This window comes from Mustela nivalis (assembly GCF_964662115.1).
Source record: "Mustela nivalis genome assembly, chromosome: 4".
In the NCBI taxonomy this organism is placed as follows: Eukaryota; Metazoa; Chordata; class Mammalia; order Carnivora; family Mustelidae; genus Mustela; species Mustela nivalis.
In genome coordinates, this window is record NC_139023.1 from 146,765,900 (window position 1) to 146,785,404 (window position 19,505).

Sequence of the window (19,505 nt, forward strand, 5' to 3'; positions counted from 1 at the left end):
ACAAAGGACAATAAATCTGCTTACCTAAGATTTTATAACTTATTTTCCAAGGTGAGCCTAAACCAGAAAATTTTAAGTTAAAATACTCCCACTGAAATCTTATAAGCTATATATTTTTTTTCATGCTGCAATTGCAGGACTACTTAATGTTATGGTTCTCCCTTAAGAGCATTCATCCTTGTTTTCAGCAAATATAAATATTCACTGGAAACATCTATTGATACGTTAAACAACATATGGATTAGAATAAATTACAGAAAAAAATCTGAAAAAATAGTCAGAAATATTAAGAGACTCCTAAGAAAAAAGGTTTAACCAAGTATATGATTTAAAAAGTACAGGAATGCTAGAAAATAAGGTCACCTGGAATGAAGAGAGCAAGTCGTGAGCCCTGACTTCAGTAGAAGTCACAGGAGTCTAGCCTTTCTTGGTTGCCAGAGTAAGTGGTAAAAGTTGGTTCTGGGTCTCCGCGTCGAGCAATAGCTCTTCTCCTCACTTCAGGAGCCAAGTGATTTACTAACCAAACTTACTTGGACTCACAGTGCAATGAGAGGGTGTGGTAGACACTTCATATAATAACAGTAATGATACTCGACACTTACAAGGTAGATGTGGAGATTCTCTAAGATCTTGTGAGCAGACGGGAAGAGTATGTAAGAGGCTAAAGTATTTCTGGGCATTTAAATAAATGGAGAAGAGAGAGTGTGAAGGATGGAAAAAAGAAGGGAGGGAGGAAAGATTAGCAAGCCAGTGAATACGATACCATAATGGTGAAAAGTTTTACAAAACAGTCAGGGTTGCTAGCATGGAAAAACGAACACTTTGACACACGGATGGCCGGAGCAGCATAAAGAATGATTTCATAAAAGCTGATAGCCATCCTTTTGTAAGTAACACCCCAAAACCCTTTTACTTTGGGTGGGGGGCGGTGTCAAGGGCTTTCTGCATTGTAACTGAACGGAATCATGAAGTTCTCTCAAGGAAGTTCCCTTAAGGAACTAATACGCAAAAAAACAGACATAGCTTTCTAGAAATGGAGTAAGTTCAGTAGGAAGTTGGAAATAAAGTACTTTACTTTATTCCTTTGCTGGGATCAAGTCTCACATCGGGCTCTCTGCTCAGTAGGGGACCTGTTTCCCTTCCTTTCTCTCTGCCTGCCTCTCTGCCTGCTTGTGATCTCTCTCTGTCAAATAAATAAATAAAATCTTTAAAAAAAAATCAAATTTCAGGTTTAAAAAGTAGATTAGAATATATACATTAAACACAGATACACAGAGACACACAGAGACTAAAAAACAAAAGAACTTCTTTGGTGCTCTTTTATAAATCAACCACATCTCAACTAACCCAAACTAAAGTGAACCAGACATGAATAATAACGACAGTAGGAAAGAACACTTGAATTTAGAACTTTTCAAGGAAATCTGGATTTTAATAATATGCTCTCAGATCCAATAACCAGAATAACCAGAACTTCTGGTGAAGGGCTAATCCTTCTTCATATCTTTTCCCTTTGTCTTAGGCGATTCATAAACTCTTGATTCAGGAATGTACATTCTTTTTTAAATCAATAGTTACATAATACCTTCCTTGATTTAATAATGTCTTCCGAGCAACTCAGTTAGGCACTTTCTCACATTCTAACCTTTCTAAAAATTCCCTTTCACTCTGTCTTCTTCTAAGGTATGTCCCCTTTATGGGACAGTTTGATCTAAATCACTGCTAGAAATAGTAAGCACATAGCAACACAGCATATTTCCCTTATCTCTCAATAGAGAGGCTAAAGTTACTTTCTGAGTTTTGGATTTTGTCTTCCTAGCCCACTCTTCATACACATTTACTTCTACTGGATTTTCTTTCTTCTTCCTTTTTCCCTCCATGCCCAACTAAGGATTTCTCCAAGTATAATTTCAAAAGCCACCTACATCAGAATCAGCAGGGATTTGAGGCAAAAGTGTTTTGGACTCCAGCCTCAGTCTACTAAACAGCAGAAGGTGGGTAGGGCTCAAGAATCCTCACTTTAGAAGTTGCCCAGGTTACTATAATACAGATGGAAGAAGTCTGAGAACTACTGCCCCAAAGCCTGGACTCTTCCCAAAGGACACAGGGACTTGACCAAATAATAAACATTAGAGTATCTGAAAAGAGAGCATTATGGCAATTTCTCTTCACCTTCCTTTTAAAAAAACAGAGGGAAGAGGCAAGAAAGCATGGAAAGTAGAACATGAACTGACTATGAGACATCAGCATAAATGCGGACTCGTCAGCCCTGCTCTGTGGCTACTGCCAATTACAGTAGCCAGACCTGCAAGAGGACTGATTAAATGTAATTTATAAAAAGTAAACAAGCTGGGCGGCTTGTGAACAATGAATGGTGATACTGAAGCCAAGAGGTAATAAAAATCATGAATAAACACTTCACATCCCCCTCCCCACCCAGACAACAATTGGTTGTACTCTGGCTAGGATTAGCAGGGGCAAAAATGAATATCTGGGTAATGATTTAAAAGACAACAGACCCTTTAAGAGAGATTTTGTCTATCAAATAAACCCTAGTGAAAGTTACACAGCACCAACCTCTTGTGTTCATAAGCTCAGCCACTTCAATGACTATTCTTCTTAGCCTTACTGAGGTTAAAAAAAAAAAAAAAAAAAGTTTGGTGCCAGTGCTACAACACAATCCTACAGTTGAAATATAGTTGGCCCTTGAATAACATAGGGGCTGGGAGGCCAATCACCCATGCAATCAAAAATCTTGCATATAACTTCTGACTCCCCCAAAATTTAACTACTAATGGCCTCCTGTTGACCAGAGAAGACTTATCTATAAAATAGTCAATTAATACATACTTGATATGTTTTATGTATTATATATTGCATTCTTACAAGAGTACTTTTTTCTTAAATTTTCTGGTATTCTAGGTTTCTTGGTTACCTGGTTCATCTGTGAGCTTTTCTTTCTCTTTTTTTTTTTTTAGGTGGGAGGGGCAAAGAGAGAAGGAGAGAGAGAACCTCAAGCAGGCTCCATGCCCAACACAGAGCCTGCCTGAGGGCTCAATATCACAACCCTGACATCCTGACCTGAGCTGGAGTCTAAAGTCAGACACTTAAAGGACTAAGCCACCAAGATGCCCCCGTCTCTGAGTTTTTCAAATTGTTGCAAATCTCCAAAACATTTTCCATTATACTTAATGAAAAAAGTCCACATCTAAGCGGACCAAATCCGCGTTGTTCAGGGGTCAAGTATATAGCTTTTAATGGACATGTAGGGAAAGAAACTAAATAATAAGCATACAGAAACTAAGCTTTGTGAAGAATTTCTCTACATTAAGGTTTCTCAATGTCAGCACTACTGTTACTTTGGGCTAGATAATTCTTTGTTGGAGGCATCCCTGCCTCTGACTAGCAGCCCAAGTACCCCTGCTGTGACAGCTAAAAATGTCTCCAGACATTTGTCCCCACAAAATTACCCCACACATCCATTAAAAACCACTGCTGGATACGGAAGCATCATGAAGAAAAGTTTGTATTAATAAAATAACTCATACAACATTTTTCTGACATCATAAGAAAACTCACAATTTCTTTTAAATATATATATTTTTAAATATATATATAGTACATATATATTATATATACCTTTTGAGTATATCACCCTATCTTCCATATATTTTTTCCATTACTAGGAGCTAAAATACAAAATCTTAATATTGTTTAAGAAGGTATCCAAGCCATCACAAAAGGGGCACATAATAAAATAACTGTGAGTAGGCCCAAAGTATTTATGCCCATTTAACAAAGCCAACATATCCATCAGGCACAGAAGGCACAATGCCCATGAGAAGTGTTTTTATATTAATTTATTTTAAAGTCAGGATAAAAAATGAATATAACAATAACAATACCAGCTTGGAACTTACTCATCTTCATAGTGACACACTTGTAAAATACAACTTTTATTCTTTTTTTTTTTTAATAGAGGAAGGGAAGCCCATGAAGGCAAAAGTACCTGGGGTTCACTAGGCACCATATGGCCCCACTATCTGAATGGGTAGTAAGCAATTAAAACAAGCATGTATGATCAGGTGTGACAGGCACCATGCTATGGAAACGGAAGAGTATCAAAGGAGGATTAAACAGATGCTGGCAACCCACTGTGTCTATGTGTGAGAGTGGTGGGAGTTCAAAGGAGGCTTCAGGGGCAGAGAACAAGCAGAAGTTAGCCTGGTTGTGCTGGCAGATGGGAGGACCAAAAATTCTGGGAGAAGAAGAGAGCAGGGCAAAGGCCAGACTGACAGATCGATCACAAGACCAGTGTGGGATGTGGAAGTTCAGAAGAGCTGAAGGAGAGTGCGAAGGTAGCAACAAATACTACGGGAGGCCCACAAGGGCACCCCATCACAATGGGCCTTGCAAACTGAGAAGAGGTTTGGGCAAAGGCCAAAGGAACTGCTTAGAGTAGCTTCAAACTGGGAGCGGTATGCTCAGATTTGTGTTCCCGAAGGCCACTCTGGCTGCCTTAATGAAGACAGTTTGGAAGAATGGAAGGAGAGAGGCCACTGGCTACTGCCTCAATCCAGAAGTGAGATTGAGAGAGATCATGCACATGCATGCAGGGGGATGAGGTAAGGAGTTGGGGCAGTGGAAGAGGACGAAAAAATCTTAAGCAGGCTTCATGCCCAGCAGGGAGCTCCACAAGGGGGGCTGGATCTCACAACTCTGAGATCATGACCTCAACTGAAACCAAGAGTTGGACGCTTAACCAATCGAGCCATGCAAGGGCCCCTTAAAGAGATATTTGGGAGGTAAAACTGATAGGACTTGTCACTGGGTATGGAAAATGAAGGACAGATAACATGAAACACCTCTGCACAAGTGATGGTGGAGGCACTGACTGAGGGAACTCCAGGTAGAGGGAGTGGATAAGGCTGGCTGTGGATATGCTGGGGCTGGATTGCTGTGGGGGATCTAGGTAGTTATGGATCTAAGCAGTTAGATGTGGACTGAGAAACAGACTGAGATAACACCCTTGAATCATCATCGTATGATTCAAGGCCATTTAAGATCCAGAGTGGGGGGGCACCTAGGTGGCTCAGTGGGTTAAGCCTCTGCCTTCAGCTCAGGTCATGATCTCAGGGTCCTGGGATTGAGTCCCACATCGGGCTCTCTGCTCAGCAGGGAGCCTGCTTCCCCGACCCCCACCTCTCTCTGCCTGCCTCTCTGCCTACTTGCAATCTCTCTCTCTCTTTGTGTCAAATAAATAAATAAAATCTTTATTTAAAAAAAAAAAAATCCAGAGAAGGGCTTTAAAGGTTAGGGGAAAATGCAAGGTTATAGTGTAAGTTTATAAGAATTCTGCAGAAACTGAGAGCCCAGACCTTTTATCAAATTTTCAAAGGGATTCCTGAACTCACATATTTTGAAGCAGCAACTCAACAGCATGAAATGGGAGACAAGGCCCATGCCGTGCTGCTACTAGAATGCTGAAGAACTCCCATACATAAGAAGACTAGAGCCCAGTATTAGGAAAGCACGGAAAGAAGATTTTGAGAAGAGAGACTGGTTGTTTCTCCATCAATGTAGTCAGGAGTTCCATGAAAAGTAAGAACTAAAAAGTTCAAATCTAGTTCTGCTATATCTGGCAACCAGGAGGTCATTGGGGACCTCAGAGCAAACTGTTTAGGAAAAGGACACAGACTCTATTCCATTAGGAAATGAGCAGCAGGTGGAAGCAGCCAAGTGTACAAAACCCACTCAAGAATCTGGCTGGGGGTGGGGTGCCTGGGTGGCTCAGTCGTTAAGCGGTCTGCCTTCGGCTCAGGTCATGAGAGTCCTGAGATCCCAGGGTCCTGAGATCGAGTCCCACATTGGGCTCCCCACTCAGCGGGAGGCTTGCTTCTCCCCCTTCCCACTCCACCTGCTTATGTTTCTTCTCTTGCTGTCTCTCTCCCTCTCTGTTAAATAAATAAATAAAATCTTAAAAAAAAAAAAAAAAAATCTGGCTGAGGGCACCTGGCTGGCTCAGTCAGCAAAGCATGCAACTCTTGATCTCAAAGTTGTGAATTCAAGCCCCACACTGGGTACAGAGCCTACTTAAAAAAAAAAAAAAAAAAAAAAAAAAAAAAAAGTCTGTCTAGGGAAGGAGGAATAGAAAGAGTCTCATTCTAGCTCCTGTTTTGAAAACAGAATCCATTGTTTAAGATCCTGGTGAGAAATCTCTAACCACCTTCAGTAAGACTTCTCAGAGTCCCTTCTGCTAAATTCTTCTAGAGTCTTATCTCGAACGTCACTGATCATAATATAATTTGCAATACTAAGTGCATCCTATGTAGCATATAAACTCCCAAAAAATGGAGACAGCCTCTTGGTCCTCTTTTTCTGAATTCTTTACAGTACTTTTTCATAGCAGGCATTCCCTCAGTGACTGGAGGGATATGAACCAAGGGATGAGAGATCTGGCTCTGCCAGAACAGCTAGTTAACATGTAGGACCTGGGACAAATCAGTTAGTCTCCCAGAGGCTAATTTTCACTCCTTATAAACAGTGGAGGTTGGATTCTTCACTAGGGAAGAAGGAGATCCGTGTAATTGGGAAAGATACTTAATATAGCTTGTTTTGGTAATGTAAATCATAGAAAGAAAAACTGGATTAAAAAGTCAAAAGACAGCCAAATGACACATGAAAGAGAAATGGGTTAGAAACATTGAAAAACACTGTACTAGACGATCTATAATTTTAGGTTTAAAACTGTATTATTATCTGGTCATATTGTTCAAGAGATCATGGAAAGTATCACACAGTACCTTTAGACACAGAGAACAAATGCCATCTTTGTCCTTTGGAAACTAATATCCTATTACAAACACTAAAAAATGATAACTGAAGCCATAATTTTCTTTGTAAACAGATCGTGTATATGTACCTTCTACTGTGTATACTGTGGGTCATTATGAAAATCACCTGGAAAAATATATCAAATACAAAAATATATTACGATTGCTTTTCCTTTTTTGACTACTTACTTAAGTGAAGAAAAAGGAAAAAAGGAATACTAATCAAAAGCACCAGTTTAATTTTGCACCCTGTTCTTCGGAGATAAATGACCTATATACCCAGTGAAGATTACTCAGAAGGCTTTTGGTTTTATGTAACAGCATCACTAGGATCAAATTACCTCCCCAAATACTTTGCATTCTTGTTCAGTATTTCCTTCTACCTTTTCTCAACACTTTAAACATTCAAATCTGAAACTGTCAAGGAGAACTTGTAAAATTTAATACTCCTACACAACTTTGGGGTCAATTATAACATTGCCGGAGGGAAGGGGGTTCAAATAATACCTCCTTAACTGAATGAGGTGATCATTCCTTTTCAAGATCTACCTAACGCCATTGGAATTCAAAACACTGGAGGGAGCATTTTACCAAGTGTTTCTCTTTCAAGAGTGGAAGATTAAAAGTTCTCTCGCACTAATCAACTGGTCATCCCTCCAACTAGAAGCACTTTCATCTTGGCTGCTGTGACTCTGGCCAAGGCACTAATGGGAATATGTGATGGATCTGAATTGAGAAAGCATACCAGGTACTTAATTCTTTAATCAGGTAGTCATCTGGGGAGGAGTTCTGCTACTCGGAAAGTGGCCTGACCACATTTCCCAATACAGTAGTAACTTAAAACTGCATTTCAGGAGAGGAAAACAATCTACATGGTGGAACATTATTACTCCTAGTCTTGATTACCACATTACAGGGTCAGAAATAACTCCCCCCTTTTAGAGAAAAGATGAAAGAATGTGTGTGTAAAGATTCTAACACAAATACTCTGTGATACTGGTGGCCAGGCTTACATTACAGAGAGAGAATGAAAACAAAGAGAAAAGAGCAAGAGGGTAGATAGAGATCCACGGGACAAAGAGTGCTTTTACCTTTCTCCCACTTAAAAAAAAAGTTAGCAAATAAAATGTTATAGCAACTAGGTAACTGATGTACTAAAAACAAAAAATAAAGGGGCCCCTGGCTGGTTCAGTCAGTAGAGCATGGGACTCTTGATCTCGGGGTTATGAGTTCGAGCCTCACACTGGGTTTGGAGATTACTAAAAAAAAAAAGTAAGTAAACTAAAAACAAAACGAAAATAAAAACAAGAACAAGAACAACAGATTGAGTCCCCAACCTTCTCCTCAGAGCTAATGTCCTATGTCCTCATTTCACAAAAGCAAACCTTGACTAAAATTATATTTACCTGCTTCCATCATGTATACTAACTAAATATCTGTAGGCAAATGACAAATATTCGACTCAACCAAGCAACAGGAAAGTAATGTACAAAGCCACGGCGTCAATTGACATTTTCCCCCTTCTTCAGACTATGGCTGCCTCCCCTCACTTTTCTCTTGGAATGTTGATGTTTTCTTTTTTCATGTGTGGCGTTCTTAAAGAACGTATAAAACTGTTTTCAAAAAAAATTTAAACCACACAAGTCAAAGAAAAATAAAAAAAGGAAAAGAAAAACAATGAACAGGATAGTTAAAGCAAAGTTTAATATTTTTCTTCCTTTAAAAAAAAATGACCTAAGATTTTTACATTGAAAAGAAATATTTGGACTCTCCGTATATTGTTTTTAATTCATGGAACAATGTAGCTATTTGTTTTTTTCCCTTTAGGACTTTTTTTTTTTTTCTTTTTGAACACAGGGAATTATTTAGGCCAAGTATGAATTCAAAGTAAAAAGTTGAGAGAAAAAAGAAATACCACCATAAGAAAAACTCATGGTGAATTTGGCATTCTTTCCAGTATATAAAAATAAAACTCAGTTTAGAAGTATGATAAAAATTTCTGAAATACACATAGAGACGAGAACAGTTAAATAGTAGAAAAAAATTAAGATAACTCACATTTCCCCTTCTAGAAGCTCTATTTCGTGCAACTTACATCTTCATGTGCAGTTTGCATAGAGCAGCTCTGCTAAAAACAACCACATGGAAAATTTTTGTTCCAGATAATACTGCAGGACAGGGCTTGGCAGCTACAAGTTGTAATCAGAACGTTTCAAGAGCTAATGTAACAGAGATAACAACCAAACATGCGTTCGGTGCTCAGCGGTAACTACTTTTCACAAAGCAGGCTGCAAGAGGGTCAAAAGCTGTTTGGTTCTACTTCATGTGCCTTCAGCAATGAGAATTATTCTCTTCAGTTAGAGAGTTTTGCGCCTATGAATAAACTGCTGAAAATATAAAAGATTCCCTTTTCCAGTTCAGGCATTCTTATATTATTTAAGGGGCTTACACATATAAGCCTGGAATGGTCAAAGTGACTAAAGTGACTTTTCCCAGTACTTCCACAGGCCTGAACTGCCACCTCCTATTCTGTAAGACTCCCTGCCATCTACTTGGCAACTGAAGAGGCTACTTATTTAATGGATGTGGAAATCCACTGTACAAAGAACCACTTTTCCCCAGGAGTAATCTGAAGAAGAAAAGAATGCTAATTTTATTTGTGCTTGTAGCCAAAGAGGAGAGAATAAAGAAACCTGTGACTTGATAAGTTTCCTGTACTCAAATCCCTAGACTGAGATAAAAGGACTCACAGATATGTTGTGACTTCAAGCCAAAGTTCAAATGGCAAACTCAGATGAAGCTCTAACTTTGTGGAAATTAGCCACCATGTTAATTTGAGGAATGTGAAATGAGAGAAACCCCTCCATCAACAGTCAGAGGGGGTTTAATGAGACCCAATGGTGTTATTCTCTTTCCTCCAACACTAGCTGGCACTCACACAGCTGGGCTAAGATGGCTTCCAAAGTCCAAAATAAGACACTAGCCCAAGGGAGTGCTGGCCCTCCTGCTGGAACTCAGGAGCAAATGAATCAAAGGCTCTTTTATTCTCCCTCCCACCAGAACATGCTCCCTCTCTGTTGTAAACTAAATGCTTGCCAGAATGAATTATTTAGCTCAAAACAGACATAAAGAAATTCTTAAATAACACATGTCCCTTGGAATTTTAATAAGTTCAGGTGACCAAACAAGTTGTTTTGTTTGCTTGTTTCTTGTCTGACACATAATATTCACTTGTGGTCAGGATCCCATCAGGAGCATTAGGTCATGGCAGAAACAGAAACTTCTCAAACCACACTTTACAGCTGACATCCAAACTCCATGCTTGAAACTTAGGTGTTCTGAAGCTGTTCTCTTCCCTAGGATGTCTAAACTCAACACAAAGTCTTTGTTCTTCCTTTAAAATCAGGCTTCACTTGGGATTTACTATTTCTGCCAGCAGGACCTCAGTTCTTCCAAGAACAGAGCCTGAAAAGTCGTTTGTGGATCCTCCCCTGGCAGCCCCCTCCCATTCGCCTCCCAGTTTGAACTCTTAAGCAATTATAGACTGAATCATTCACCTGGCAAGTAATCATATATGGTCTTATAACCTATGCCTTGTAAAACGATTTAAATGTAGGTGCATTTACAGCTTGTCTTCACAGATAGATTAGAAACTCCTTGAGGGCAGGGAGCAGGCCTTTCCCTCCACTGTATTCCACACATGACACATTACAAAAGCTCCAGAAATACTAGTTGATTTATTCAGTCAACAGATACTTGCACTTCTATTCTGAGCCAGGCACAGCGCTGGGTACTGGAGACACGAAGACACTGTGACACTCAGGGCAGCAACTTCACAGCCTTGTATGCAGTGAGCCTGTGTTCTATTAAGGCAAATGCTAGAGAGTCCCCAAACTGCTTAAGCAGTTCCTCATACATTCACTAAACTATTTAAAATGAGCAAGAAATTAAAATTTATTTCCCAAAAAGGAGGCTTCTAATAAGAAGCTCCTCCCCTTTGCCTCTCACTTCCAAAGAAATGTCTATGGAAGGATAAGCCACAAGAGAATTTAGAATCTAGATCTGCATGCCCCTTCCCCATTTTACAGATGAGGAAACTGAGGGTCAGAATGGTCAAAGAATCACCTAGATAACGCAAAATCAATCTAATCCTGCATCCTGACACTCAGTCCAGGATTCCTTTCACAGTAGCTCAATTTACTTCAAATCCTTCACAAATAAAGTAGTAGTCTACCTGCTGTGATGTGCCTTCCCCTGTGTTAGTTTCTGTAAGAAAATTAGGAGTGATAGCACTCAATGTTTTGAATCTATCACTCTTAAACTTCCTCGATTTGTAAATTATCAAGGCCTTATCTATATATTTTTATGTTAACTACAAAATATGGAATTCTACTGGGGTACCTGGCTGGCTCAGTTGGAAGAGCATATGACTCCTGATCTCAGGATCATGAGCTAGAGCCCCATGTTGGGTACAGAGATTACTGAAAATAAACTTTAAATAGATACATACATATGGAATTTAGTCATAAAAAAGCTTCGATGCTTTATTTTTAAAGCAGGCTTAATAACTACACAACACACTGAGATAACCAATTCAGCTGTCAACAAGATTATCCAAGTATAACTCTTATCATATTATTGTATTTTGATCAAAGATGATCTTTTTAAAAAACTTAAAATCAAATTTTCAAAACAGCAGAATTCTAAAACTACTCTCCAAACTGATACAACTTTCTAATGATAATTTTAAAGCCCAAAGAAAACAATCAGATTTAGGAATTCAGCAAGTTTTACGTGGAGAGTTTTATACTCATCATTAAGTCCAGGCATAATGAAACAATTAACAATCAACTATCAACCACCTATCATGAAGGCTTAATGTAATTAGTAGTTGATGATCTTTGTTAACAGAAACAGTGTTCCTGCCACAGGAGAAAAGGTAAAAAGAAAACATTAGGAATCTGAATGGACATTTACTATCCTGAGGTTTTCAAGAAAAAAATTACTTCAACAGAATAATTATGGTCCTTCAATCACTCAGTAAAAGCTTCAGAGAGTCCCTTTACTGCTACGAGTAATTACAAAAAAAAAAAAAAAAAAGTACAGAAGAGTTTACAGACATCACATCACAATCCCATTTGCTGTAGTGGCACTACTGAGCAGTGACCTAATGCTTAGCACAGATCCTGGGCAGTCCCTGAACAAGGAGATGCTAACTCTGCCTGCTTGTGCTCCTGTCCTCCATGTAAGATGTGAGGTGCCCACCCAGAGAAAGAAGCTATTTCTGTTTCTAGGCCCATTTCCAAAACCAGGGGCATGTTCTGGAAGTCCAGACAAGACCCATCCTATAAACTGACAGCTGAAGAGTGGAGCCCAAGCTGGGTGCAGATTCCAAACCAGAGAACTGGCCAAGGTCTTGCTCCCAGACTGGCTGGCAGCTCACAGGCTACCTTGGTCTGGCCTCAGAAGCAGGTTCTCCTGCTGAGATTACACACCTGCCCAATGCTGACAGCTGGGCCATGGAGGAGCCCGAACCTGGTGTCCAGACTTGAGGCAGGCCACGGGGAAGCTCCTCCTGCAGAGATATGGTGATAGCCAGCTGGCTTGAATCAATCCTTTGTTTTCAGACTTACATTTCATCTTGGCTGAAATTTCAAGTAGTGATGAAAATCCTACCATTATTTCAAATAGCTGATTTGTCTTTAAATAACTTCTTAAAATCTGAGCACCACTGTTGAGTGCATACTACCAAGAGTTTACTTGTTTTCTGCAACCCTAGTGATGGTGATCTGTATATGTTTCCACTGAGGTCCTTAAAGTGAAAAAGCAGCTGTTTAATATACAACATGGGAAAAAAACAAAACATAGTGGTAGCAAAATTGAAAGAAAGCATGAACATTTTCACCTCCACTTTAAGTAGACTTCAAAAAATTCAGAGGATGAAATACATAGGAGAGGTTCTTACCCTTCTGCAAATAGATAGAGAAAAAAGTAAAAAGAGATGAAAAGGCTAGAAAATATACACACTATTCCAGACTTTCTCTTTTCATGTCCCTTTCACTCTTTCTAGGAAACTTAAGAAAAGTACCAGAGGAACACACTAGTGTGCAAAGAAAATGCTGTGTGAGTTGACTATGAAATAGTGAACATAAAAAGGAGTTGTAAATGGAATGCACTGAAGCCATAACGTGAGATGACTTTAAAGATAAAAACTAAAACAATTTCTTGTCATGTAAAAGCCCTTAAGTACCATCTTAATCGTTTGGACTACCCTATAAATACTGTAAACAGTGAGACAACTGTTGAAATCCCATGGGCCAAATGCTCCCCAAAAGAATCAATGTCCAAACTCCCTAACATCTCATTAACAATCTCAATACCATTCATCCAAGATATCTTTTCACAGCAAACCCATTCATTAAAAACCATTATCAAGCAACATTTTGTCTGCTGGATGGCCAAAAATGTTTCCTTTTACCCTTTATTTTCACAAAGATTTTACATGAAAAGAAAAGAAGAATCGGAAATGGATGAATATATGCATGTCTTTGAGGGTCAAAGCTGCTTTAGCAAAAACAATCTGAATTGGACATCAAAGCCTAACGATCGATAATCTGGAAATGTCAAAAACTTCTGGGCAACCAACTTGACAGCTAAACTATAAAATAGTCCCCATTCTAACTTACAATACTCTAGTCATCCTCTGGGACCCCTTAAATTCTGGTAGCCACCCTGCACACTGTTTTCCTGGGCCATATCCATGTATAAAGAAAACACTAGTACTCAGCCAGGCAAGAAAAACACCACCTCCTCCAAGCTGTTGGGCATATTCTTCCCCCTGCTGAAAACAGTTTAGGGAGCCCGCTATCTCTCAAAAGTATCCCTATGGTTTCAGACTACAATGAGCTTATTCCTCAAAACATCTATTTAAAAAATAAATAAATAAATAACAGTCAGCTTTGGCAAAAGATCTGAAACCACTTTATGCTGTTGGCTCATTTCATATATTGTCTCATTTCTCTGAAAACTCAGAAAGCCGCTTGGAGGGCTTGTTTCTTTAGCCTACGCATCTTATCCCCCAACTTGCTTCTTCCTTGCATTCTCAACTAATATTCACAGACTCCTAGAACGTTATAAACTGGAAGGAGCTTTAAAGATGACTTAGTCTGAGCTCCACTTGAACTAGATGAGTCATTAACCTTTTATAGCAGTTAGGCAGATCTGGGTTCAAATCCTATGGCACATTCTGGTTACTGAAACTGTTTTCTCATTTGTAAAACAGAGATAATACCTACCTCATAAAATTGTTGTAATGAGCAAATGAAATAGTACATATTTGGGGGTGCACTTTCCATTTTATTTGTCCTTGCTAAGACAATCTTTTCGGCCGATTTTCTTCTTAAATTATATAACATTAAATTGCAAACCCACTAGGCAGGGCTTCTTTCCCGCTATATTTTCTAATCTTATGATGCCTTGTCCAGGGGCAGGCATCTTTTGAGAGAGCCATAAACCAACCATGTGAAAGAATGTGTTACGCCTCTAAAATCACTACTTATTTAAGCAACTATACTGTCTTTTAGTTTTCTCCTAGAACTTCGTTAGGTCCACGTGTTTTCTAAACTGTGCCTCTCAAAACAAATTCACCTATCTCTCTACTCCCTATTCTCACACACGTACAACCTTTTTTTTTTTGGAACTAAAGAACTAAGTAAACCACAGCCCCCCACAAATGTTGGAAGAAAGTTGCATCTCTATCAGAACATTCAGGAAACTCTGATAAGTAAAGAGACAGGATCTGGAAGGGTTCAAGTTTCTTAGGATGTGTGGCATCAAATTCTTAAATAAGAATTACTTGTCTATAACAAATGCCGGCAGAAAGTGAACCAGAAACTCTCTGGTGAGTCGGTGCAGTTAAACACTGCACTTCATTCACTCCACTATCCAAGCAGTGACTAGTAAGATTAATTTGGGTCCTAATACTGGGTGTAGATATTGTTCAACAAGAAGTTCCATTGGAAGTGCCGGCTCCTGACAGTAGATTTGTATTTAAGGAGGCACATATTTGGTTTTGAAAACACATTTTACTAGAAAAATATTGGTTCCATACGCCGGGACAAACGTCATTTCTTTCCTTTGCAGAGGGAAGCGACGAAAGAACCAACAGGCGAGAAGGGGTAAGAATCTAGACCCCTGAAGAAGGCAGAGATTTCCACCAAAGTGAGGTTGGTTCTTTCAAGGAATATTTTTCCTAACAGCTAAAGATGGTTTAACACATAATCAGCATCTTGTATCAATGACACCAATGCCATTTAAGTAACCCTGGTGGCCTGGGAAAGGACCGCAACACACAGAAATCCTACGGGCCTCAGCTGTCCCCCCTCCTGCGAGGCTTGACAGCGCGTCCAAGGCGCCCAAATACCAGCCGCCAGGCTCCCCCCAGCGCCCTCCTCTCGCAGCAAACTGCCAAGGCGCTCGGGCCAAACCCCGCCGTCCCTCGATTCAAAACCGCGAAAATGCGAACCCTGCTAGGCAAACGGCAGGGCGCGTAGTTAACTTTTCTTTCCCTTTTGCACGGATATGAGATGCTGGTTTCTAATACCAACTTCTCAGGTCCACAGTCCACTGTGGCCCGCACCTCGGCGGGGGAAGACGAGATGAAAGCGCCGACCGAAGAGAGAGCCGCTGAGTTCTAAAACCTCACTGGTTTCTCGGTTGCGGGAAATTCAGTGTTCAGCAGCCCCACGATGATCAAACGCAGACATAAAGAAGAATGCTCTGCCCCTCACCTCTGCTACCAGGAGTAGTAAAAACATGCAGCAGGCATTAGGTGGAAATCCCGGGCCCTCCCACGGGCCGATGAGGCCCGCACGGCAGGCCGTCTGGAAGCTGGAGGAAGAAAGTTAGCCGGCCAAGTGGAGGGAGGCCGGGGCGTGAGCTCTACCGCCTCGGTGCCCGAGCCTGCCGGGGAAGGCGCCGAGGGGAAAGAGATGGGGGACTAAGTTGAAGAGCCCGCCCCGCGCGCGGCCGGGGCAGCGGTGCGGACGGGGAGGCCCAAGGAGAGGCGGCCGAAGCTCTACTTACATAACGCTTCAACTTCTTCTCCGGGGGGGACTTGCGGAGCCATCCGGAGCAGACCACTTCGCCGCCGCTCATGGTGCGCGCCTCTCCGGCTGCCGGCCGGGCAGCTGAGGGGCGGGCGGGCGCGCTCCCGACACAGCCGACGCCCGCCGGCAGCGCAGCGGCCAGAGCCTCGCTCCTTCGGGGCGCAGCCGGGGCGGGACGGGACGCGCGGGCTACGCGCCGCGCTGGCTGTGCGCGTCCGAGCGTCTCCCACGCGGGTCCGCGGACGGTGAGCAGAAGCTGGCAGCGTCTCCAAGGCCGACACCTCGGAGCCGGGGCAGCTGTCGGGCCGAGGGCGCCCGGGCCTCCCTTCAGTGCGCCAGCCTAGCCGCCAGGCGCGCCGTCCCGCCGGCCGCCTCAGCAGCGCTCCGGCACAGCGAGACTCTGCCCCAGCACGGAGCCGAGCCTCGGTCCCCTGCGCTCCGCCCCCTAAGAACAGGACCTCCCCGGGCGCTTTCCGAAAGACACTACGTTGCACGCGCGCGCACACACTCTCTCTCTCACACACACACACTCACTCACTCACTCACTCACACAATGCCCCCGTGCGGCGCCCACTCCGGATCGCCCCTTGGTTTCGGTGCGCCCGGCGCGATCCTCCCCTTCCTCCTCCTCGGGAGAGGGTGGGTCACTTCTCCGCGGCGCCCGGGAAAGAGCAGGGGACGGACAGAGGGAAAACGGAAATCGCGAGGGTCTCGTGCGGGCTCAGGGCAGGTCCTGGGCTACGCAGGGAGCCGCCGTGGTGGCAGCGAAACGCGGGGCGTCGCTGGGCGGCAGGAGCTGGGCAGGGCGCAAGTCCCGCGGGAGGGTGGGTCCGCTCTCGCCGCCGCCGGAGAGGGCGGGGAGCGGCGGAGGAACCAGGCACTCGGCGCTTGGCTTCGGACAACGACCCCACTGTCCCGTCCCCTCCCGCTCTAGCGCCGCTTCCCCGGCCGCGGGGCGCGCGGTAGGCTCAGAGCGGCCGGGCCTCCCCGTTCCCTCTCCCTTTCCTCCTTCCCCTCCCCCGTGCGGGCCGGCTCCGGTTTCTGCCTAGACTTTCTCTGAAACTCCGGCGGAGCGCTTCCAGCCAAAACAACAAGGGCCGGGGGCGGAGGGAGCGGACGGAGGGAGGGAGCGGGGAGTCCGAGAGGCACCCTGGGATCTGTAGTTCGGGAAGCTGGAACGGGGTCCTCGGCCGCCCTGCCGCGGCGGCGGCGGCGGCGGCGGCGGGGCCGGAGCCCCCAGCCGGCACCTGGCGGGGGAAGGCGGACGAAGCCTTGGCGAGACCAGGGCCGCCGGGGCTCGGGCCCTGGGAGGACTGAGGAATGTTCGAGTATCCGTTTGTGGTTTGCCATGTATCAGTTCAGAGTTTGTAGTATACACGAGATCAGGGGTTAGGGGGGTGGGGGATGGGGTTCTCTACTTGACAGCCTGCAATCAAAACGGGAGGCCGCGACCCCGAGGATCCGGGCCAGGGAGACTTAAGGCCCGGGACCAGAGGAGAGAGGGTGAGGGGGCAGCGCGCGCCGGCGACTAGCCTGGTGGGGAGGTCGGGGGACCTACCCGGGCTGGCGTGGACGGGTCTCCGGAGCAGGCCTGCCAGGGCGGTAGGGGCGCTTAGTGGGGCCAAAGCATTTGACTGAGTCTTTGTGTGGGACATTTGGAAGTCTCACACTCTCGCGTTTGTTGCCAGTTTCTTCCACTTGACGTTGTATTTGTTTAAAATCTACTCTTGGAATGTTGGTCTAGAACAGGGAGCATTACTGGATGTCCTACTTCTATTTGCCTACTTGTGTGTGTGTTACAATTATGACTCCGGGTCCTGAGCTTACCATTGTCCTATAATAGAAATATCTTTCCCAATTTACTTATGAAAAACAAAGCCCCAAAACAATCTTCAGAAGGTAATATAAAGAATCAGATGAAAGTGCTCAAAATATTAGGAGGTAAGTTAAGACGGGCATTTGCTTATTAACACGGCATTCATATTCAGGAGTTCCTCTCAGTTTGAAAAAGTGCGATTGCAGTTAGGTGCTGGGGTAGCGACAAAGATCCCTGCACTCAGGAGGTGACATTCCTGTTGTGGCATAGGATCTTAAAGAAAAGGTCAACAGAAGTACAGATTGTGATAACTGTTGTGCCCTGAGGCAAACAAATATAGTAAAGTGAAAAAATAACTGGGGTGGGCTCAGTCAGATGGGGTGAGAGGTGAGACTCCCTTGAAGAGATATTTAGATGGAGATTTGTAAGATATTGTGAAGAGAGACTCCCAAGACTTGTTTTATGAAAAGATAAAAGGGATAAGCTTGACCAGGGCAGAGGGAAAGAACTAGCAAGGGACCTTGTTGTTTTTCTTAAATTTTAAGGCTTTTTAGAATGCCAGTGATTGTCATTTTTACAGCAGCTAATAAACCAGAGCAATTCTTTTAAGTGTGTGAATGCAGATTTTGTCACAAGTCCAAAGGAAAATAAATCATTGAATTTGTTTTCCACTTCTCCCATAGGAAGTGTGTATGTACACTGAGTCAAAAGCACTTATAATTAACATTCATAACATTCAGATTAGTTCACTGTTGGCTTTGGAAAATTCATCACTGTCTCCACTCCTGTTATAAAGCCTTTCTAATGGAAAATTATAATATATCTTGTACTACTTAGCTTTTGGAAGTTCCAGTAATCTTTTTGTTATTTCAAATAAGAGATTCAGTTATCTCATTTCTATGAGATAGAATATTTGAAGAAATCTTTAAGTATTTTCCCTGTCTTCAACTGTGTTGTTTTAGATTTGTATTAGATTTGTTTTAGATTTGTATTAGATCAAATAAGGGTCAAAGAGAGGATGAAGAGAGATACATCTTTGTGTATGTATTTTAGAAAGGGAATGTGCATTATTTTAACATTACATGCCATTTTTAGATTATCTGTGCAATCACATTTTATATCTTTATACATTAAAATGTATGCCAGAAATAGCTATCACACATAAGAATCTTAACTTCCTTTCACACAACAAATATTTATGTGCAAGTCCCTGAGGACCTGGGATGTGATAAGGAGGAAAGCCAGACCTATTCTTCCATTCCTCTATCCTGGAGAAACACATTTTACAGATAATTAGCCCTGTAAATTCTACAGTACAGTCAAATGTGGCGTGAAATGGTGTGAAAGAAATATAGATAGTTTTATTTGGGCATATAACCGGAGGCTCTACCCCTGAGAGGAGAACATATAGGTTGGGATACACTTCCCTGAGGAAAAGACTTTAAGTGGAGATCCTCAGGTTGAGTGGGGTTAGCCTGGTAAAGTAGCAGAGAGTATTCCAGACAGAGGAACTACTAGGTATACAAGTCCTCAGTGTAGAAGGAGCTCTCAAGGACCTGGATGAAGGCAGTAGTGAGGCAAGTGAGAGGGACATTGGACTGGGTGAGGTTACAGGTAAGGGATAGGTTACACAGATGCTTGCAGATTAGAGTTGAGACTTTTTCTTAGAGCAAATGATCCTATCATTTCCTGTGGTTCAAATCACTTGGAACAATCACTACTATGGACTTTGTCATTCACCTCCAGCAT

The 19,505-nt window shown here is 42.6% G+C and overlaps 1 protein-coding gene across 6 annotated transcripts in view; it reads right to left on the reverse strand.

The window, feature by feature from the left end:
• Window positions 1-17,032, reverse strand: part of GAB1 (GRB2 associated binding protein 1) — a 126,032-nt gene extending 109,000 nt beyond the window's left edge. For 2 of the 6 annotated variants that reach the window (XM_082726821.1, XM_082726818.1), the window contains exon 1: window positions 15,918-16,049. In XM_082726821.1, coding sequence (XP_082582947.1) covers window positions 15,918-15,989 — 72 coding nt within the window. In that variant the 5' untranslated portion in view covers window positions 15,990-16,049. Of the gene's footprint in view, window positions 1-8,891; window positions 9,043-15,917 lie in introns of those variants that run through there. The other 4 variants (XM_082726822.1, XM_082726820.1, XM_082726815.1 and 1 more) reach the window with 4 other exon arrangements.
• Window positions 17,033-19,505: the final 2,473 nt, after the last annotated feature.